This window comes from Plectropomus leopardus, chromosome 17 (assembly GCF_008729295.1).
Source record: "Plectropomus leopardus isolate mb chromosome 17, YSFRI_Pleo_2.0, whole genome shotgun sequence".
NCBI classification, from domain to species: Eukaryota; Metazoa; Chordata; class Actinopteri; order Perciformes; family Serranidae; genus Plectropomus; species Plectropomus leopardus.
This window is the reverse complement of record NC_056479.1, coordinates 21,678,129-21,701,713: the sequence shown is the minus strand read 5'-3', so window position 1 is coordinate 21,701,713 and position 23,585 is coordinate 21,678,129. Positions and strand designations below refer to the sequence as shown.

Below are 23,585 nucleotides of genomic sequence, written 5' to 3'. Positions count from 1 at the left end.
ACATAAGCCCTGAGTGTGTGTTGGAGTTCAGATCATTAATCAGACAGCACGTCGACAGCACTGATGAATTGCCTCCTCTGCTGAATAATCTACATGCTGCTCTCCCTCTCGACCTTCACTGGAGATTGACTGTGTGTCTGTGTAAGAAAAGAGTAAAAGTAAAGGAAGGAGAGGATGATCTATCTCCATTATCCTTTTTTCACCCGGGTTATTTAGCATCGCATCAGGCTGGCTCCCTCCGTCTCTCCCTGCGTTTCCTGCTCTATCACTTTTTCATTTCCCCTGCCATCTCAGCTCACTGTCTTCCTGTTGTTTCTTCCCTCTGTTTTTCCACTCGCTGCAGCTCTCACCCTGGGGAAATACTGTGTTCCTAATGACATGTACGGATTGTGTGTTGCAGAGAGAATGAGATGTTAATGTTGCCTGAGTTTGACGCTGTTTAACATGACTTACTGTTCTCAGGGTCCCTCCCTGCCCCTGTGTGTGAATGATCATGCAATAATGGGCACAATTTGTCTCAAAAAATACTTTGTGTGCACTGTTGTGCGACCACTGCCTCACACACTTTGTAGTTTGATCTTTCCCATAAAAACAGGCACATGCTGCCACCTGCTGTTCAGTAATGCAAAGGACCTATTCTAGAAAGAAAAAAGCTACTTGTCCTTTGGCAATATTTTTGTTTGGCCCTGTCATTCCCCATGCCAGTGGGGAAATACCAGATTTACATAGTCTCAGTAGAGTTCAGTTTGTGTACATAAATAGCTTTGGGTGTTTGTGCACTGCACAAGCAAAATTGTCCATCAGTGCCACATAACCACGCCTGATTGTGGAGGTGGACTGGCCCAGCTGTGACCTCTCGTGCTCTCTCTTCTGTGACTTTTCATTCTCGTGCCAACTTGTTGTCCGAGCCTCTGGCCGTGGATTCACGTGCACGTAAAAAAAAAAAAAAAAAATGTGTCCTCCCATCCTGTCCCAGAACACCAAAGTAGCAGGTGGGCGTCAGATGGCCTGTAAGCTTGTGGAACTGAAGCTGAAATATGGAATAATGACCCATGGAGGGGAGGTGCTGGTTTGAGCGCCAGACACAGTGCTCGTTTGGGGAGATGGATGGGCACCAGGCAGCAGCAGATATGCATGGTTAGGAGCTGGATTCATGGGGCAGGTTGGACTGATGAGCTAACTTTGGGTTTCTGCTCTGTATCATATGCAAGGATCCTGCTTTATAATGATTAATTTGAAGCCCTTTTCTGCAGAGAAAGATGAGCCAAGATCATGCATAGTTTTAATCTTAAACTCCATAATAACACTTTTAGCCCAGGCAGAAGTTTTAAACCTAGCTGACTCAGTGATAAGGATGGTTGGTCAGTTTATTAGACTCAACTGTTACTAATGTAAACTGGTCACTTAATGATAGATACAGTCTTACTTTCTAACAGGAGAAAAAAACAGTAAAAATGATGACAGTCAAAACTATAGTCTGATCACAGTTTCATGGAGTCTAGAATACCATGAGCACAACTTTGTGCCCTCTATTAATTAAAATTAATGCTGAAGGTTGATGGGTTATTCATCTCTAAACCAGCCATTCTCATTAGACCAATTGGGATAATGACAGCAGTTTAAAATTTCAAATACAACAGTAGTTTTCCATAGTTTGTTTGATTTCAGTCAGTGTTGAATATGCAGGCCGTGATTTGTGGAGTACAGTAGCTATTAATTACACTCAAATGAGGAACTCTAACAATCTCCTGCCGTTTTCTCCACAGGCGCCTGGTTCGAAAAGGTCAGTGCCAAGGTACAACATCAAGCCTGGTAGGAGGCCAGTGTTGAGAGCACGCACTGTATGGGTGAGTAACAAACTTATTACTGTGAGATTAAAAGCTGAATATAATGTCAAGTGTACCAAAATGAAAGTCCAGTAGTTTAGGATGTTTGGTAATTACTGTGGTGGTTGGTGACTGGTTAACTTTTTATGGGCTAACTACAACCTAATGGTCCAAAATCAATCAGTGATTAGAAGTTGTTGTGACATTGCTGTTAATAGATTATTAGTTAAACAAAGTTCAAAAGTAAGACTTACTGGGAAAAAGAAATATTTTGAAGCTTAAGAATTGGATATTCTTTGATGTTTTCAGCAAGGCAGCACACTTAATTTAAGGTGTCAAGCCTTGATGAGCACGGAGCTTTTGCAACTGCTGATTAATGAAAATTTAATCCAGGCAGGTGGCTTTCAGCCAGGATATATTTCACCATTTGCATTCATGCCTTGCTTGCAAGGTTGGCAGTAACAGGACACTTCTGCAGTGTGTTCTCACTCAATTACAAGACAAGAGGAGGCAGAGGCTGGCTGGAAGGGCATATTTTGGTTATTACATATTTATGGATGTTTACAGGTTTAGAAGTTTAGCAGGATGAAGATATTATACAGGGGTGGATTTTTGCAGTTGAGTTTAGAGTTTACATAACTACAGCAAATCTGTCTGTAAACTGATGTGACTGGTTTGCATTTTGTCTCTTGATCCCATAAAATCCTCCTTTAAACGAATATTTAACTCACAAAATTTGTATATCAATTAATCATCCCAAGTTACTTGAAAATGCCCTTCATGCATGCCTCAACTCTAAACAAATTCTAAGAAAAAACAGTGAGCAATTTTGATGAAGTCATAGGGATCCGAGTTTACACCAGCTAAACATCAAAACAGCTGTTAACAAACTCCAAAATAACCGTAACAGTACAACATAACAGTATAATTCAAGTCTAATGTATCTATTTGTGTGCTCCGCACTTCCCAAACACATGCATTTTTACTTAAAATGCTACAATATAAAACGCTTGTTTAAGGAGTAGCACGCATAGGCCAGTGCATGTGTCACATTACACTGAGTTCACCAGGTGCATTTCTGTGCATTAAGACTGTTTACGAGCCAGTTTTTTAAAAAGTAAGATTTTATCAAGAATTGAATGTGTTTGGGAAGTTCTGAGCATACGACTGGGTTTATGAGACTTGGATTACACTGCAGGAGCTGTGAGTTTATAAAGTTTTTAATTCCTATTCATCAAAGATGTTGGCCGTTTGTTGAAGAAAAACAAAGGTTTCCTCGCAAATTCATGATAACAAGGGGTGGATAATTGATATAAAATAGTATTTTGTAGGTGAAGTTTCTTTATATGCACATCTAGGTGCGAAAACAAAAACCCAAATGATAGTCATTGTTGTTACATTTAAATACAGTATGACAAGATGCCCTTTTTGTTGTTTCTTTTAAATAAAAGGTACACTGATAATTACGTCAAGCAAAACAACTGTTTCCAACTTAAACACTACTAATCAAAACTAGTCAGTCAATCTAACTATTGAACTATGTGAATGTGACTCTCAATCACTGCACTAACCTGCGTTTGTTTATATCAAACATACAATAACATTTTTTACGATAAGAGACCCTCCTTACGGTAGGAAATGAAACCACACAACATTGACAAGTTTTTACTTTTTATTCATCGAGACAACAAGGACATTAAAAGCAGAGCAAAATTAAACAAATCTTCAGTCTTGGAAATCGTTTGATCAAAATTAAATCAGTATATTTTACAGTAAGGGGACAAGAGCAATCAATGTGAGCTCTACGTGGAGGAGAAAAGAGACACGCCCTGTCAGGGGACTAACATTGTACATACGCTTTCAACTGACTTGTTTGTAAAAAGGTCAAGGAGTGAAGTGGAACCTGACAAACCAAAACAAACCACAAGCACTGTTTTCATTTATTTAATTTTCACTAAATGCAAAGAAACAAGGAGGATGTGTAAAGATTCTCAAAATAAGAACACAAAAACCCAGAATGAACTTCTCTAAGTTTGGTATTCAAAGTGATGCCTGGCTGACATCTAGACCAAGAAATACATCAGATGAACCACAACTACCCCCCGTCCAGCCAAAAGATAAGACAGGTGATGGAACATGAAAATCAAATGTATTTTTTTTTTCTTCCTCCCTTCAAATTTACACATTTATATTCATGTTTTTTTTAAATAAGCCACTACACATCTGTGGTTCACCTTGTTTTTAAGCAGCGAAGTGTCAGGTTCAGGGAAAGGATGGGTGCGCTCTTCCACTTCTTCCTCCACCAGATATCCCGGCTTCCCCTGTTGAGCAAAAATGTCCACAAAATGCCATGTTAGCAAAGGTCCCACAACAAGTGCTCATAGCAACAACTGCTGCTAATGGATCAACAATACCATCTACATAAAGACTCAAATATATCCCTCGATTTAGCCAAAGAGGAAAGTGAAGATCATGAAGAAGAGACAGCTAATAATGCAAAAAAACTAACCAAATACTAACACAATAGTATAATTTGGTCAGAATTTCACATTTGTCTGCTTATCTTTAACTGTATTATTTTGATCAGACTTAAAATTAACTTTAAAAAAAAAAAAGCTTTGCTCGCCATCTTAATGTTTCAAAAACAGCGACAAACCTGTTTGATATTCCTTACGCCAATGCAAAAGTGCACTTGACATTTATTTTTTGTCAGATTCAATAACCAATACAGGATGGAGATGAACACAGCATCCAAATATCCAAACAAAACAAAATCCTGAGCGACACACAAATAAACACATCAGTGACAATTTTAGCAGTTGGCATAGGTTATATCACGCAGGCTGTCTGTGCATCTCAGCATTTAAAAAAATGTCCCTCTGACATTTCTATAAAGTGACCTTTTTCCCAAACATATTCGAAAGTTAGCAAATAGAAAAACAATGAAACACAGTAAAAAAAATAATACACATTCAAGCAAGTTCATGTTCTGGAGAAGTAAAGAATTGTTTTTTTTTCTGACAGGCAACAGCATTCAGAAAATGGATGTGGGTAGAGAAAGGAGTACCTGGGGTGAGTACCTGCACAGTTTGACAGTCAGAGAGTATCCATGATTTTTAATTTGCCCTTTTCTCATGTGGTCTCGCTCACAACACCAACGCTGTGTGAGGTATGGAAGTCAGCTGCAATTCATTTGATAAACCCTACCCTCCAGTTAGTTGGTTACGTAAGGCCCCCCGGTGCTATAACACCCCCCAAACACACACTGCATGGCATTATCAGGCACAGTAAGCTGGACAACAAAAAAAAAAAAAAAGAATCCATGGCATTTGAGTCATGATTACGGCAAAATAAAATGGCTTGTTTTTTTTTCCACATTACATCTTTGATGATAGCTGAAAGTACAGTGGCTGAATTTTCTTCCAATATGGAGTGCAATATCTCAGCAAATCAAATTACTACATTGTCCTACTTCAAAGTAAAAGATGAATGAATAAACAAAAACAGATAAATACAGGCAGGGACATTAGATTGGACTGGTTAATACTTTTTTTTTTCTGCCATTTTGTCCACAGTGATAATTATACATCTATAAGGATCAAAAACCGATACAAAACGAGGGGTACCTCCGGGCATGTTTGCTCAGGGCTACACTGGCCTTTCCCTCTTGGCTTTGTGTGAATGTTTTCTACCTTCTTCTCATTCATCGGGCCTAGTCCTTCATCTTCAGTGCATACTTATGATGCACTATTCAAAAACAGGATAAAGATATATGCACATAGTACATAAGACAAAAATCATAGGCATTGAACTGAATGTAAACAGGGTGGGAGAGGCAGGGTGAGAGGGTGGGTAAGGGGGGTGGGAGGGGGGGGCGTAGGAGGGTGGAGGGGGTTGGGTTGAGAGCCAGGGGGTATCGAGGAGGAGGACGCACTTACCTGAGCCTGATCTGAGGTCCTATCAGATCAGTTTTAATTGGACTGAGTGTCACCTTCAGAATGGAGGAGCTCTTGCTGGCCGTTAAGCAGCGGGGAGGCAGAGGCAGCCGCCTCAGTCTCCATCGGTTCCGCTTCGGACGAAGCCTTGATGGCCGCCGCGTCGCCGTCAGAATGCTTGTCTTTCTTAGAACTGCTCCTTTCCTCCGTCCCCTTACGGTCTGGGAAAACAACACGTCATTCGTAACTGTCCATTAGAAATCTGAACACGCTTTTACTGTTTTTCTGTCACCACTTTTGTCCGTGCCAAGTCAAACTACGCCGCGCTGATTTGGATTTCCATTATCAGTTTAGACATGCCACATCAAAACGCGCCTGAGACGGACATTCTCTGGACTAAACCAAGCCGAGCCAGCTCATGACAAAAAGCAGCGTTTGGGACAAAAACACAGCGCTGAAAGGTCAGGCCGAGAGAGTACGATGTAGCACAGACACAAAAGATTTCTACGTCCTTACCTTTGTCTTTGGATGACCGCTCTCCGTCCTTGTCTCTCTTCTCCTCTCTGTCCCTGTCCCTGTCCTTGTCCTTGCTGCGACTGCGATGGCGATGAGATTTGCGCTCTGGAGCTGCGCGACCTCCTCCTGTCGCGACTGCGGGAGCGACGCTTTCTGTCAGAGCGCTCGCGGCTGCGCCTCCTATCCCTGTCCCTGTCTCGGCTCCTGTAAAAAGGAGGAAACATTTAGTTTAAAAACCTTCTGCCTGATTATGCAGCGGAACACGAAGTTACAGGGTTCCGACGCATTTTTATGGCAAAAATGTCAAAACTCCACCTGTTGTTCAACAACTTTACCTGCTGCGTTTGCGTTCCCTCTCCCTGTCCTTGTCTCTGCTCCTGGACCTCCGGCGATCTCGGGATCTGCTCCTTTTCCTGTCGGATGCGCGACTCGAGTGGCGGCTGTTGGAGTGACTTCGCCGTGATCTCCGGTCCCTGTCCCTGTCTCTATCTCTGTCCCGTTCTCTGTCTCTGTCTCTGTCTCTCTCCCTCTCACGCTCCCGCTCTCTCTCTCGCTCGCTCCCTCTCCTTTTCACGCTCCTTCTCCCGCTCTTTCTCCTTCTCTTCCTCCTCTTTGCGCTTCTTCTCCCGTTCCTCCCTCTCGCGCTCACGGTCTTCTCTGTCCCTCTTAAGGGCTGGGCTTTCGCCTTGGGGCTCCTCTGAGCGACGACGTAGTTTCTCCTGAAAGTAAATAATCAAGAATTATGATAAGTCCATCAGGAGGATTTTAATTACAGCAAAAATCATACGTAGTTTAGGGGGAATATCTAAAACATTTACTTTGTTCAAAAGTAGGGAAGAAAAACAATATACTATAGCAATATCTTTACCTGTAACACTGTCAATGCTCTGTACAAAAGCGTGTCATTTTATGTATGTTTTCTGTGACCTGTGCGCCTGTTACCTTGAGCTCCTCCACAGTGGATTTGATCTTGGCGTAGCCCATGTGTTGCTTGCCCATCAAGTGGTCGTCCACTCTGGACTGTGCGTCGCCCACAATGAGGAAGGCCCCACACACCTCACACACCTCCATCTGCTTCTCCTGGGCTGCAAAGCTCTCGATGGTCTGGATAAAAGGTACATGCATATAGCATCATGATACAACGTAATAAGCAATATGTTTCTGTCTAATTTGCAGATTTGAAATTGAAAATCAAGATGCTTCTGAAGGGATAGCTTTAGCTAACGAATGTCAGTGCGACAGGTGGAATAATTCAGAGCCCAAGCTTTGTTCGACTTTGATCATTTGTATCAGAAAACAAAACATGTTTGCAGACAGAGCGCGTTACATGAGCAGTGCCCACTATGCTGAGCAGCGTTTGTGGGCCGATCGGCGCGGAGCTGACTGACTCACCGAGGGGGTGGAGCTGAGCAGCTCCCTCTCCTCCTTCAGCTGCTCCACCAGCTTCATCATTCCCTGGGCCTCCTCCACTCTGCCCTCCGACCCCAGCTCCTCAATCTGAGCGAAAGCAAAACAGAGGCAAGTCAAATCACAATGCAGTGCCATAACACTCACAACTAGATTTGGGAGGTACCAATAAGAACAGTGATGTCTTATATCACTTAACTAAGGTTATGTAGGGGTTAAAGATTGTTACAAACCTGCACAACTAGGTCTTCAATCTTCTCTGTTAGAACCTGGACCTTCTCCTCATTCTTTCCTGATGGACCAGGACCCTGCAGAAATAAATATCTCAGGTAAGCACACAATGTCCATGTCACTTTTGGGATATTTTTTCCATCACACTGTAAGATGACAATGATGTCAAGAGGCTGTGTGTAAACGGTACCTAAGTTTAAACAACAACTGAAGCCACATAAAAACTAATAAATCAATAAGCATGCGTTTCAGAGCAATGTGCCAAAAATACAAAAGCACACACCCCTGCATTCTGCTGAGCCTGGGAAAGCGCAAGCCGGGCATGCCCTCTGCGAATCCGCCGTTCCACCTCTGCCAGGAGCGACTGCAAATACCGCAGGAAGTCCCGCTCATAGCCCTCCTTCATGAACCGGGAGCTTTTCTCATACCTGAACACAGAGGAACAGAGGCACTTTAAATTATGTGGACATAACGACACATCAAATTATGTTCGAAACTACGATAAGAACTTACGTTATTCTAAGATTTTCATCGTGGATTTTCTCACAAGGGCCTGAAATAGAATAGCATTATCATTTTTATTATCCTTGAATATGACAAACGCATTTATCTTTTTTGATATTATTGTATTATCAAAACATGTTTATATCCTTATGTAATATGTGACTTACCCAGATCAGACCTGGTGTTTGTGAATAGCTCAGCTGGGCAGAAACCACACAGATAGTATCGGCAGACCTTCTTGAACAGAGAAGATTTTCTTTAATGATTTGTCACAAAGCATTCTTCTGGAAATCTCTTTCTTAATTTTAGAGTTACATTTGAGTAAAGCCACAATAGGTAATTCAAGCTAACGAGGAACAAATGAACTTTGCACGTTAGTCCCTCAGGAGATTCAACACTTAAATGTTCTAACTTATTCCAAAAAATGTATAAAGTAACACATCAAGTCTTCAAATCAAGGCGAAAACACTCATTTCATTTATTTATTTGGCCCACGTTACTATAAATACTGTGGTTGGTTTACAGTGATTTGAGCCAACTATGTAAGTGACATGTTTGTCTTTTTGTTTTGTTATATAATAATATAATATAATATAATAATAATCACATTTGATTTTGGGGGTTAGCTCTTTTTCTAACCACAGTAAAACATTACTTCTGTATCGAGTTCCCAGTTATATGCACAAAGGAAAGCAGCATAGGGCGCTAAAAATCTTTCAGTCAAAGCTAACGCTAGCAGCAGGACAACAATGTAACGCCAAGTTAATCCACAGCGTACACAACCGCATTGTGGTGACACTAGCATTAGCAAGCTCTGGTGCTAATCATGCTAACAACTATGCCTGAACAACACTCGCAATGCCTGCGGGCACTACTATGTCATGCATGATCATTAAAATACGCAGTTATGATACATGATTTCTTATTGCTCTGACATCCCACACACTGAGACTGCAGGTATCCCCGCTGGCTAACGGCATGTTAGCTTATGATAGCAGCTAGGCTAACGTTAGCTGGAATGCTAACTTACGCTCTCGTCGTCCCACCGCACGTTGGATCGCTTCTCGTCGGGGGCCAAGTTTCTATCTCGGCCCATTAACTCGTCGAGTAACTGGGCTGCCGACAGCATTTTGCCTATAAGAGTGTAGCGTTGATTAAAAGTACTGCGATATCTCCCGAGCAGCCAGCTGACACCATCTATAGCGCGCAAGGTTCTTCTGATCAAAATGGCAGACGGAGGAACAACACCGCCCGTTTATGGTTCATCTGCAGCCAGCCCGGCAGCGACCTCTCACCCGGAAACACACGATGACCAGCGATGTGTTCATAGATTTATATAACAGTGAACGAATCAAAACAAGCATTAATACATCTAAGACTTGGCTCAGTCTGCACGTTTCTTTCGATAATTACCCACAGTTAATAGCGTAAAGTAATGCAAAAGTAATTCTTATTTGCAGAAACATTAATATTTCATGACCAATTATGTAACTACGACGGAGGATTAGGGCCACATTAAGGAAAAAAAAAATTATTTTTACGAGATTAAAGTCATTAGTTACGAGAAAAAAGTCATTATTAATGAGAAAAAAGTCATTATTTACGAGATTAAACTCATTATTAACGAGAAAAAAGTCATTATTAACGAGAAAAAAACTCATTATTAACGAGAAAAAAAGTCATTATTAAAGAGAAAAAAGTCATTATTTACGAGATTAAACTCATTATTAACGAGAAAAAAGTCATTATTAACGAGAAAAAAAGTCATTATTAATGAGAAAAAAAAGTCATCAATGAGTTTAATCTCGTAAATAATGACTTTTTTTTCTCATTAATAATGACTTTTTTCTCGTTAATAATGAGTTTTTTCTCGTAACTAATGACTTTAATCTCGTAAATAATTAAACATTTTTTCCCTTAATGTGGCCCTAATCCTCCGTCGTAGAAACAAAACAAAACAAAAGTAGAGAATACTGGGATACATTGCACAGGCCAGACAAACAATTACAAACACAGGAAAAAGATACATATTATATAACATACATACATACATATTATATATACATTGTATATAACACTTTAATTCCATGGTTCTGTTTCTTGCACTGTTACACTGTTACTTGTGTTACTTGTTTTGTTTTGCACTGCTAGACTCGTACTTTTTATATTTTATATTTGTATCTTCTATTTTATCTGTTTTTTTTTCTATATTTATGTTGCACCAACCCACCAGAACAAATTCCTCGTATTGTGTTAACTATACCTGGCAATAAATCTTTTTCAGATTTTGATTCTGATTCTGATAAATAGACAGGGCATCCAATCAGTGAGCAAAATAAGCAAACACAAAACACCACATGTTGTGACTGGGATAATACAATATTATTATGATATAGTTATACAGGAGATCCTGGTAATGTTGGGGTCTGCACAGTGTCTTGGTCCGTTCTTATGTGGGCCCAAAAGCAGTCCCAGGAAGTGGTCCCATTTTCTGTATTGTCCTTTAATCTATACAGCATAGATTCGTGAGATGCTGTTTCTATCATTACATCTACCCAGTCTTTCAGGCTTGGGCTTCTGTCCGTTTTCCAGAGTCTTAAGATAATTCTGGATGCAGTAATCAAAATATGTAACATCTTTTTAATTGTTTTATTATACTGTGGCAACTGGAGGTCGGGTACGATTATACTGTCTTGACTAGGTGATAAAGGCAGTACATACAGTGGTAGAAGAAGTAAGCAGTTCATTTACTTGAGTCAAAGTACTGATACCACACTGAAAAAAATATTCTTTAACACCTGGTCTGACATCAGTTTTCTTGTGTTGCATTTGGATGCCTTTTTTCAGCATTAAACCTGAGAGAAATTGGTTTGATATCTTAAAAAAAGAAAAAAAATAACGAGAACTAGGCAAGAAAAGTTGTGCAAACTGGCGGGAAAATAGAAGGGAAAAAAAGAAAAGAACAAAAAAAAAAAAAAGAAAAAAGGAAAGAAATTATTTTATTATTATTATTATTATTATTATTATTATTATTATTATTATTATTATTATTATTATTATTATTTAGCTTTTTAAAACGTTTTAACTTATTTTCAGGTCATTTTTTTGTAACATGCTTTACTTTTTTTTTGCTTTTTTACTTTTTTTGACCATATTTGTTAATTTGCTTTTCGCCCTCTTCCTATGTTATTAAAATACATTAAGCCAAATTACTCAGGTTTCAAAGCGTTAACAAGGAATAATCCTGCACTGAAAGTATGACTTAAGTCATAGTAATTGAGTAAAATCAGAAAAAAATAATGGTAAGTAATAAAAGTAAAAGTACCCAATGTAGAAAAAAACAAAAATGATAGATTAAAAAAATATTCAAGTAAAGCACAAGTACCTCTAATTTGTAGTTAAGTAGATTTCTTGAGTAAATGTACTTAGTTTAACGCATGCTATCATGTCTGCATAGATGCTGATTTGGCAAATTTAATGTGCACTTCACGATGACACCTGACTGGCAGGAAAGTTTTGTATTTTTAATTGTAGCCACAAGAAAATAATTAAACTGAACTTCTATTAATTCATTTCTGATTGTCTCAGTCCGGTGTCTTTACCTTAGAAAGTATTTACTGGAAGTACCAGTATGCAACTTGACGTGTTGTAGTTCTTCACTGTTACCACAAGAGGGCAGCAAAACTCAACTCATTTTACAATATAATTTCCATTGGCAATTAATAACTGCTAGTTGTTTTGATGTGGAGAGTAGTCTGACTTACTAAAGTCATTCATACCACTCTCAATGCAAACATTATGGCATATTAATAAACACGGCGAATAAACAAACTAACTGACACTCAGAAATGACCTAACAGAGATAATCGTCACGACTGACCCTTTGCTAAGTACCCAAAACATCCCCCTGGTTGCTCTCAGTGTTATCTGTAACATAATTTTAAATGAACTATTGATTGTGATCGTTTTTGTTCTATTGTTTGGGGTCCCAGTTATAGACTAAAACTCCATATCCTTCCATGGGAACAGTGTGGATATATATATGGATTTATATAATGACCCGCGTCCTTTACGTTTATTGCTCTTATGTATCAAGTGTATGTATAGATAAATCAGTAAAAAAAAAAAAAATAAAAATTTAATGTGGTTTGGAATCTATAAATCACTTTTTTTGTGACTTAATATGCAACATGTAGAAATAATATTACCCGGTGCTTGCATGGTTACTGATAGGCCAGCAACACGTGTGTGTGTGTGTGCGTGTGGTAATAACAGTAATTTCACTTCTTTATTTCTCAGTTATTTGGTTTATAACGGGCGCTGGGGCCTGAGCGTTATCATATATTTTTTTTTTACCCAAAGTTAAATTTCAACAAAACGCGTTAGAGAAACGAGAGTATTCAGGTGGGAACTAACATTTGCGCTCACCGTTGTTACATCTAAAGATGCCCCCCGATGAGGCGATGGTGTTTTTGGCAGCCCGCTGACGGAGCTCCGACACCGCTGATTTATTGAATGAGTTGCGCCGGGTGTTGGCAGCGGTACCAAAACGTGAACTAACAACATCAATAAATGGCGAGGACGACGGGAGCTGCAGTGTAACCGCCAAAGAAACCTGCCGTCAACACACCGCATTAGCCGAAGCGATTTTCTGCCCTAAGCTAGCACCAAAGACAGCTAGCACCTCGCTAAGCTAGCTGCGGTTAGCCGGGTAGCTAATGTTAGCTGGCAGGTCTATATTTAGTGGACGTGTGTGCCATCAGCGGGGAAATCGTTAGGCGATTAGCATTGACATCTCAATCCGAGAGGCTTTTGTGTGTCCTATGATCTCGCAGCGCTAGTTGTCGGTACCAAAATGTCCCCACTTCGTTGGATAAAGAATTACAGGAGCGACTGAGAGAGGCGTCTGCCATCGGGGACATCGACGAAGTGCGGACATTGGTGGAGAGTGGAGTAAATGTTAACTCGCAAAACGAGATTAATGGATGGTGAGTGTTTGGACGAATAAATGTGGTCTTTAATGTGTTAAAGTCAAGCTGGCGGGTGGTGGTTTGATTCACAGTTAATCAGTTTTGGACGCTTATTGAAAAGTTTCGTGCGCTGTGAGAGGGATTAAAGCTGCTCGGTGTTATCTTGTTAGTGAGCCAAACATGCCACCGTTTATCTTGCTTATCCAACGAGCAAGCGCATGCCCCTGTTAGCCAGTATGCTGGGATGGTTTGAAGTTTAAAGTGCCGTTATTTCCTGTCAAATCAAAAAAACAGAGGGGACTTGTATGTAATGTGCTGGGAAAATTGATTCAACATAATATCGCGATATTTTGTGTAGTAGTATTGTATCGATACATAGACAAGTATAATGTTTTAAAGTTTATAAATTGTTAATACTGCATATACAAATGTAATTTTTGGTAGCCTACACGAATAACAGTCGTTTTCTAATACATTGATTTGATATCTCAAAAATATCTTGTAACATGCTTTACTTTTTTGACCATATTTGTTAAGTTGCTTCTCACCCTCTTCCTATGTCATTACAATCAATTAAGCCAAATTACTCAGGTTTCAAAGCCTTAACAAGGAATAATCCTGAAATGAAAGTATTACTTAAGTAATAATAATTATTGTATCGATACATAGACAAGTATAATTTTTTAAACTTTATAAATTGTTAATACTGCATATACAAATGTAATTGTTGGTAGCCTACACGAATAACAATCGTTTTCATTTTGCTGCAATAAATCACAAAATGTTTCAAGTCACAATAATATTCTGTAGTGACTAATAATTGTGATAATACTGAATTGTGGGGCCTCTGGTGATTCACACCTCTAGTGTCTTTGCTCCAGTCATGAAAGTGCCAAGCCTGTTTTCGTTGCCGCTGATAGTGAGTTTAACATAATACAATCCTAAAAAAATCCTACTGCATAAATACTTTTCTTTTAAACTATATCCCGTATACTGTACACTTCTGTCAGCAAATAAATCACTGTCATGTCCTGCTGTTCAGGTGATTTAAGGGACTGTACTTTATTGATCAGAGTTTGCGATGACTTGGTTGTTGTTGGTTTTTTTGTTTGTTTTGTTTTTTAATATCAGTATTTTTTCTTAAAGCCTTCCTGAGTGACTTGGGAAACAAATCATGACCCTCTTTTCACCATTAATAGACATATTTCACTGTTTCTGGCTATGATACATGTTGTGATTTTGGAGCTTTTTAAAGGAAATATGCATGTCAAACCCACTTGCACATTTAGGGCTTCTGAGTTTATGTAAAGTACACACATAGTGCAATCATTTAGAGGTAAATGTTCCTCCCATAAGCCAAAAAACAAAACATAACTCCCTTCCTAGTGCTTGAAAAAATATTTCAAGTGCCTCCCCTCTGTTGCACCACAGCCTCTGCTCTCATAGATAAGGAACAGTCCCTCAGACTCCAACTTCCTTGTTCAATACGCAGCTTGTATGTTGATATGAGGAACTATATAAATGCCATTTTTAAATGATCTCCAATATAGACTGTCTTATAAATTTAAAGTCATTTTATCAGCATATTATTGATGTTTTGATTCATTAAACTGCATTCTCTCTCCAATAATCCCACCAGGACGTGTCTGCACTGGGCATGCAAGAGGAACCATAAGCACATAGTGTCCTACTTACTTAGTTATGGAGCAGACAAAGAAATCCTCACGGCTAAAGATGAGTTGGCCTCGCAGCTTACATCCAAACCAGAGATCAAACGACTTTTAGGAGGTAAACTAACACAGTTCTTATTCTCATGTTCCCTCTTCCTGTAGCATCAATATAGCTGTCTTTGATTGTTATTAGTAGGGATGTACTGATTGTGAAATTTGATTCGGATACAGATACAGGTGTTTAAAATAGCAATTCTACAGATAACAGATATTATTGCCAAATATTTTTTTGTTGTTGTGTATTTTGTTTTTGCTGTTGTATATTCGTTCGTTTGTGACAGTAAAACAATGAATCTTTTTTTCCCTTTTTTTTTAAAGAGCAATTTTAAAGCTAAGTTCATTCATTCAAATTTACGAAACAACCTTTTACTAAAAAAAAGATTGTTTCAAAAATCTTTTGACATCTATAATTAATCATTATTCCCTCTATAATATCTTTTTTATATAGTGCTGTGAATACAATAACACATTTCTCCATCAAACAACTGTAGCTTTTTAAGGTTCTCGCCAAGAGCTACATTTACTTTTGCCCAATATTCATATTTGCAGAATAGAGCTTGAATATGCATCATTATTTCACTCAGTGGAAACTCCATCAGCTGTCAGTTCTGGCCACCGGCTGCTAACATTAACTAGCTCTCCTTCTGCTGATTTCAACATAGATTTGTTGTCCACAGTGTAACGTTATCAGGGAAACAATAGGGTGCATCAATAGTGAGTTTACTGTGTCCTTTTGTCCCAAAAGTGTCCTGGGAAAATCTGTGTTTGTCCCAAAAATATTTTCTATTGCCAATGGGATGATGAGACACTCTTTGTCTCAAGCTTTGATTATTAGTCTGCACAAAATTGACCTGACACAGAAAAAACTTGAGCCACTGCCGTCACTGAGCGCAGTTATTTGCCAACAGGCAGGCAGCAGTCAACAGGACAAATATTGTCTGATACTGATATTTGTCCAATAAATTGTTGTAGTTCCTCATATGTAATATCTCCATTGCATAGAAAGTCCATGTAATAAGTTGATATTTATAGGTTATATGTTATAATTACATTTAAAGTTGTTTATGGTTTTACAGAGATGTTTAAAAAGTCTTGGTTATCATTTTGAGCTGTTTTTGAGATACTAGTTATTTGGTTTTATTCACATTATTATCACAGTTGAAGTGGAGGAAGTGCCTGAAGTCAAGGAGCCGGAGTTGCCAATCATCCCCAACTACCTGTCTAACCCGCCCTTCATGTACTCCAAGCTGGATAACAAGACAGAAGTCCTCCTGTCACAGCACCTGACGCAGAACGGCTCCGGAGAACACGCCGAGGACACGCACAGCGATTCACCCTCCCTTTCCCCGACTCACGAGCCTCAGAAATCACAGAGCCTGCTCTCTGACGGCCCCACTCCTCCCCCAAACCCCACCGGCCACAGCCAAGCCCAGGCTGGGGAATTCATTCCTGTGACTGAGCAAAATGGCGTGTCACCCAGCCAGGCCTCGTCCCACAATCATGCCGTGGTTAACTGCACAGTGCCCATGGATCTGTCAGTGGAACCGCACCTTGTCAACCATGCTGCAGAGTACCCGCATGCGGTGGCACACAATGGCACCATGTGCTCGCCTCCGTTGGCCTCGCCCAGCCCCAGTTTGGCCAGCAGCAGTGGGAGCCAGGTCCAGGCCCCGGTGGCCAGCGCGAACCCGACCATGAGCAGGCAGCAATCTATCCCACAGCAGCTGAGCTACGGCCAGGCGGGGGGGCCAATGCCAGCCTTCCAGCCTTTCTTCTTCACAGGCACCTTCCCTGTCAATGTGCAAGGTGAGAGCGCAATCAGGTTTTATTATATCTCACCCCCCATACACACATACAGCCTCTGGAGCCGTAACGGGAAGTTACAGGGTTCACACGGTCATGAAATTCCTAGAAAAGTTAGGAAATTATAAAAACTGCTTTACAGACCTGGAATTTTTTTTGGGAAAATAATGGCAAGTTTTGGAAAAGTTTTGCATAAACATTGTTTTGGGTATTGTTTAACCTGTCCCTGGTTCGAACCCAAGTTGAAACGGGGGTCGGTCTGTGTGGAGTTTGCATGTTCTCCCCGTGTCTGCGTGGGTTCTCTCCGGGGTCTCCGGCTTCTTACCACAGTCCAAAGACATGCAGCTCAGGTTGATTGGTGACTCTAAATTGCCCGTAGGTGTGACTGTGAGCGTGAAAGGTTGTCTATGTGTGTCAGCCCTGCGATAGTCTGGCGACCTGTCCAGGGTGTGCCCCGCCTTCCGCCTGATGACAGCTGGGATTGGCTCCAGCCCCCTGTGACCCTTGTGAGGACAAGCGGTCACGGAAAATGAATGAATGAATGAACAAAAGAAAACACAATAGCCAAATCCACGCCATACTTACGTGCTCTCAGGTATGTGCCGACAATGTCAAAGACACGACAGCACTCTCATTTGCTGGTGTTCTGGAGACCAACCTGTCAAACCAGAAAGGGCTGATAGTACAAGTAACTTTATCTCTCAGTATGACTACTGAACTACCACAGGCTCGCTATCAAAATGACAACCATCAGACAACCATCAGAGATTAAAGATTCAGAGAAATAATGACCTGGTGCAAGTGTTGAGTAAGTGTTAAAGAAGTATTTTGCTTTTGGAAAGACTATCTTTTCCTGAACCTAGATTGTCTATGCAGTAGAAAGACAAATACTTTTGAAATTGGTAACAGTCTTGATTTGTATGTGATCATGTTTGATGACGATGTTTGAGAGAGCTAATTAGAGGGGCAGCTCTCTCAAACCACTTCTATTCTCTTTTATCTTGTTTGGACCTGGTGTTAGCGTGCGTTCTGGTAATCCGAACACAAGTGAAAACTGTCGGAGACGTATCAGGGCGGCGTTACAGTTTATACTACAAAACATATGTAGTCATACGCGTCCCAGACCCAGACAGCATGTGATTTGAGGGATCGGAATAGAAATGTGTATGGTGGCAGTTTAATGCCTGTTTTTAGTGCTATCCAGTTGCTATCAAATCACCTGAGAGGCATGTTGTTGCCAGGTCTAAACAGGACGACAGTGTCCTAATGAGGAAGTACAAAATGTGTGATCTAGCAGATTTGAGCTGGAAATGAGCACTAGATCAGTGTGCTGGCAAGATGGTGGAAGTTTACCATAGCTCGTTTACACATACTACCCACACTGTTATGATACAAAGCTGTATCATACCTTGGACCATAAAACACAGAGATTTGCTTGTATCATCTACATAGGTCACATCTCAATAAGCAAGAAGCTGGTATACAGGGACACTTACCAGGGATATGTCAATCATCCTATTAAAAAGCACACTGTCTAATAAACAGTTATCACTCTGGTCCTTTTCTCTAGAGCTGGTGCTGAAGGTGCGTATCCAGAACCCCAACGCACGGGAGAATGACTTTATTGAAGTGGAGCTGGACCGCCAGGAGCTCACCTATCGTTCCCTTCTGAGGGTGTGCTGCCGCGAGTTGGATATCGGCGCCGAGCACGTGGAAAAGATCCGAAAGCTGCCGAACACCATGTTGAGAAAGGTATGAGAAGGAAAAATGCAGTGTGGTGCTAAGGCATGGTATACAAGGGAATAAAAAATAAATGTGAACTCTCATTTTTCTATTTACTTCATACCGGAGAGGCTGCATTGAGGATTTTTAACATGCAGTGCACAATACGTGCCCTGGAGGTTTTGCCCAGGCCACACTGTAAGTGTGAGCTGTGTGTGTTCACACTGGCAGCATTTGTTGCTGCAGCATTGCTGCAGAAATGCCTACTGTTATAACTCCTGTATTTCAACAATTAAAAACACATACTCCACTCATTTATGATGCCATGCAAGCTACAGCATTGCCAACAACATGGTCCTGCAAATGTTTCACAGTAAAATGCCTCGTGTCAACAACCAAAGGGATTCTGTCAACAATGTTGCAAGAGGGCTTTTGTTTTGAAACATAAGCAGGAAAGGTTCAGTAAAATACAGCAATTTGTCTTTCCTCTTGTCTGTGACGGATAAAGACATTCAAACTTTAGTAAAAACAACAACAACAACAAAGAAAAAAGAACAGGTTCCAATACGCAGAAATCTACGTTCTGGTAAAAGAAGGAAACATGAATTCAGAAGGTGTATGGTTTTCTTTCTCTGTTTAATAAGCAAAATGGGTATAAGAATATTACCTTTTGTTGACAGCTAGTGAGTGTATTGAGTATTGAGAAGACTGAAAATGGAAAGACAGCCTGCAGACACACTTATACTCTCATACACTGTATACCCCAGCGAAATTCCATGAAGGTATAAACAGATACTGCCTAAGCCTAATAATGCACCAAATGGCTAAAAGCAAGTGTAGTAACTGCACAATTAATAACTCTCTGTGCTGTTTCCTCATAAAAATACATGAGAACTAGGTGAATGTGTTATTGATTTAAATGGAATTGCCCTTTTGTGCCCAGGACAAGGACGTAGCTCGGCTGCAGGACTTTCAGGAGCTGGAGGTTGTGTTGGAGAAAGCAGAGGGCCTGTCCCTTTTCTCTGGGACTGGGGGCCTAACAGACAGACCCTGCTACAACATGAAGGCCTCCCGCCTCACCTACTAGAGCTACCACAGAGCCTGAGGTCTCCCCCCCGCTTATGATGGGCTTCTGTAGCTACCCTCAAGCAACCATAACTAGTTGCCCGCCCAGGTCCCTTGTTACAGCTTTGTCCGGCTTTGGTGTTTCGCCAATTTCCTAACTGGGATTTGTTTTTTTCAACTTCTGTAGCTATTGTCCTCCTCCTGTCCTCCTCTGGCCTTCCTGCCGCTTTAGTGTACCCAACCAGTTGTAAGCGATTACTGATGCATGGTGTCCTCGATTATGTGCGAAAGTATTTGGGCCCCCTTTCTCCTCTCTCTATCTCTTTCTCTCCGCCCACTGCACTTTGTGCCAAGGCTCCAGAGGGACAACAGAGGGAGACATTGGCTTGTCTTCCTTGCGGACCGGACTTGAATGGGATTCTGTAATAGCCTTATTTGGACATGTCCCTACACTGGCTGCGGACTATGGTCACAAGAGGAAAAGGCTGATAAGACAAAGAGCAGAGGACGACAGGAAGGATTTACATAACTTACCGATAAGTTCATCATCAGTCCACAGGATAGGACAAGTCGGACTTGAACAAAGCATCTTGAATTTCTAGGAAATTGACATACAGAGTGTTATCAAATGTTCTAGCTGGCGTACACACTTTCATACATGCTGTAGGCATAAACCTTAGTGTCTTTCCTGCAGAGGGCATCCATTACTGGCCTGATTCTTTAGGTGGAGGGAATCTCACACCAGGTGAGACTAAGGTATCTCTGGACTAATAGTTATTCTATTTGCTGACCACACATACAGTATGCTTTAATCTATATTCACACAAATGGACACGTCTGAGTAGGAGTACCGGTTTCCCTACATATTTAAATCATTCAGTCATTCACTGTGGAAAAAGAAATTATTAGTTTTGTCCGAATTGTTCTCTTTTGTGTCTTTTCACGCCAGAGAAATTTATATCTTAGAGATAAATGTGCAGCAACTATTTTTTTTTTCTTTTCTACAGTGTGTTAAAATTCTGCTTTGCAGGGTGTGCGATTAGGTTCAGTCAGCATAACACTCAAACTGTCAACTGTGAAGTATTTATTTTAAGTTTTTTTAATTATATTGAATCTTACTAATGAAGCGACATTATGTGCTTTAGAGTAGCGAGGCTTGAGACCCGGTAAAGGTTGCGTACGAGGCTCCCACTTTACTATAAGTTAATTTCAGTTGCTGTCCTTGTGTTTAAACTGTGATTAGAATAAAAACCAAAAACTAATCTAGCCAGCAAAGATACTAACTGCAGAACAAACTATCACTGCTTCAGAAAAGAATGCAGCCATGTTACATTTTTTTCTTTAATTGAAAAGAAAGGAAATAAGATATAGCAAAGGTTGTAATCTGTGTTTGTGACACTTGGAGTTACGGTTAAGTGCTTCCTTGTTCCTCCAGCACTAATCGAAGTTGTGACACCTCAGTATGTCACCTCAGTTTGAACCAAGGCTATCTATATGGTGATGAGATTTATTGAAATTATCAATATATATGGCTTCAGTTTGGTTGTTAAGGCCAGTATAGCGCTAACAATACATTTTTATGCTAAGAAAATAATAATAAGAAAATTTCGATTTAATGTTTTCTATATAGTAGCCTAATCAGAGGTGTTGCTGCCTGACTTGAAAATCTAGTGTGTAGGATTTTGGGGCATCTATTGGTAGAAATGGTGAACAATATTGATAGCTATGTTTTCTTTAGCGTATAATCACTTCAAAGTAAGAATAGTTGTGTTTTCGCCACCTTAAAATGAGCCGTCTCCATCTACATCAGTGTTGCCCACAGAATTGTTGATCTTTGAATGAAGTGCAGGCTGAGCTTGTCATGACTTTGTTGAGGGATGGATAATTAATCTGTCGACCCAGTCAGAGCTGATCAGATGGATGGATGAGGCGAGTGAAAGCAAACTTTCAGACACAGCGCAAAGAGCTATCAAGTTTCCCTTCAGCTGCGCTGACCTTCTGCTGCTCCGTCTGTGCCCAGAGTACACTCTGCACTCCGAAAGTGTGGTGACATGAATAATCAGTGTATATATTCCAATAGTGCTCCTAATGATGGTCCATCTCCAAAAATATAAAATCGATATGTGGTGGCAGATGTTTTAATCATGGCGGGCTGCCACAAATAAAACCCTGTAATAACAAACGGGGTCCTCCGACATGTTTCTTCTACAGTAGCCCAGAACGGACAAATCAAACACTGGCTCTAGACCATGCCATTCACATTTTTTTTCGTATCGGCCACCGTAGTTCTTCGCACGCTTGGCACACAAGAGGTTTTTCAGTTCTACAGTCTCACCACTAGATGCTCTCTAATCCTTCACACTGGACCTTTGAATAGAGACTGACAAGATGATGACACTAATGACACATTCTTGTACTGTACATGAGAGATTGAACAGGTCAAGACGCACAGTTATGTTGTGTCAGATGATAACGTTCATGCTGCTTTCATCAATACTTATTATTCCTTATAATTCTCAATGCTGGGGCTCATTTATTTGAAGCAGTGCAGTAGGCGGCCGCTACACACGTCCTACAATCAAAAAGTTTCTTCCCAGTGGTAACTGTTTACTGTTGAAATGTATACCTGAAGCTCTTACTGTATTTGTATGTTTTATGATAATTTTTTTATTGATTTGTATAATTTTTTTAACCAGTTAGGCCTGTTGTGTTCGTGTCAAAAAAAAAGTCTAATATCGTGCAAGAAAGAGTTCAACAGTGGGATGCCGTTGTTGAAGCCAAGTGCAATGTTTGTGGGGGGAAGAGAATGTGTTGCCGGAAAGTTTGCTGTGAGAAGAAAGGACTACCAAGAGTGCTTATTTTCTGTTTCCAACGATGTTAAATGCTTTATTAAGTGAAGTTGTGCCACATGTTTGAGGCAGGAGCTCGGTTGAGAAAGCGGGACAGTGTGTGGAGAGACAGCCCCCCTGGCTGTTTGGTGTGCAGGGTGAGCGAGAGCAGCGTGTTTCAAAATGGGTTTTCATAGGATCTTCTGTGATTCTGTGAAAAGCAGATGACTAACATTGTATTTGATGGGTTGCTTATTGTTCTAGAAAAAGCAGAATACAGTTTGACTTAACCTATGCATTCAGAGTCTGATATTTTTATATACAGTACGTCCTGTGTACTTGTAGAACTGATCTTAGGCACTGTTAAAGTTGTGTTTTTTCGTTCTGGAGACCTGTATCTGTTCTTTGATAAAGCATGGTGAATTAACCTCCTTCTTTTTCTCTCAATCTGACCTTGTGTCTTCTAAAAGTATATTGTGAACAACTGACTAATTGAGGTAATATTATGTAATGAGATTAAATATCTGTCATAATGCTCACTTTAAATGAAGGGACCAGTTACACGTTTTGTTTGATTTCTGTTGCAGGTTATCCTTTGTGTGTACCTGCATGTGTGTGCTGGATGTTAAGGTAAACTCTCCATCAATTCATGTTTGTTTCACCCGAGGGCCAGTAGAGGGAGCAAAAGAGCGAATATTGGCATCAGATGAGCTGTAGGTATGCCACTGAGTCATATAAGAGGGTTTTTTTGCTTGGATTTAATTAAATTCATAAAAAGTATTTTAAAACTTGCTGTTTGGAAACTGGTCCATTTTATCTTTTTACTGAAATGCACCACTGTGTCAGGATGCCTGGGAAGAAGCCAGCAGTGTACCAGAACAGTGATTCCCAAACTGACCCCAATGAGAGGTTGCGAGGCCTTCTGGATTTTAAGGGGTGGAAATAATGTTTTAAAATCATACAGTAGGCTAAAATCTCAGCATTTTATTAATTTCTGTTATTGTTATTTATTGTTATTTTTAAAGTTTAGGTCGTTATATAAAGTTAA

General features: G+C 40.3%; 2 protein-coding genes across 2 annotated transcripts; one reads left to right on the top strand and one right to left on the bottom strand.

Annotated features, from left to right (window-relative positions):
* Positions 1-3,485: 3,485 nt before the first annotated feature.
* On the bottom strand, positions 3,486-9,662 carry LOC121956963 (luc7-like protein 3). The gene is given in 13 exon segments (XM_042505418.1): positions 3,486-4,147; positions 5,765-5,982; positions 6,278-6,383; positions 6,385-6,481; positions 6,613-6,834; positions 6,836-6,996; positions 7,220-7,381; positions 7,670-7,774; positions 7,918-7,992; positions 8,199-8,343; positions 8,429-8,468; positions 8,587-8,656; positions 9,450-9,662. Coding segments are annotated over 12 exon segments (1,467 nt in total). The 5' UTR covers positions 9,549-9,662; the 3' UTR covers positions 3,486-4,147; positions 5,765-5,797.
* Positions 9,663-12,991: 3,329 nt separating this feature from the next.
* Positions 12,992-23,360, top strand: ankrd40 (ankyrin repeat domain 40). The gene is made up of 6 exons (XM_042504417.1): positions 12,992-13,017; positions 13,255-13,407; positions 15,029-15,177; positions 16,278-16,925; positions 18,493-18,674; positions 19,588-23,360. Exons 1-6 carry the CDS (start codon positions 12,992-12,994, stop codon positions 19,729-19,731), a joined length of 1,302 nt encoding a protein of 433 aa, XP_042360351.1. The 3' UTR covers positions 19,732-23,360.
* Positions 23,361-23,585: the final 225 nt, after the last annotated feature.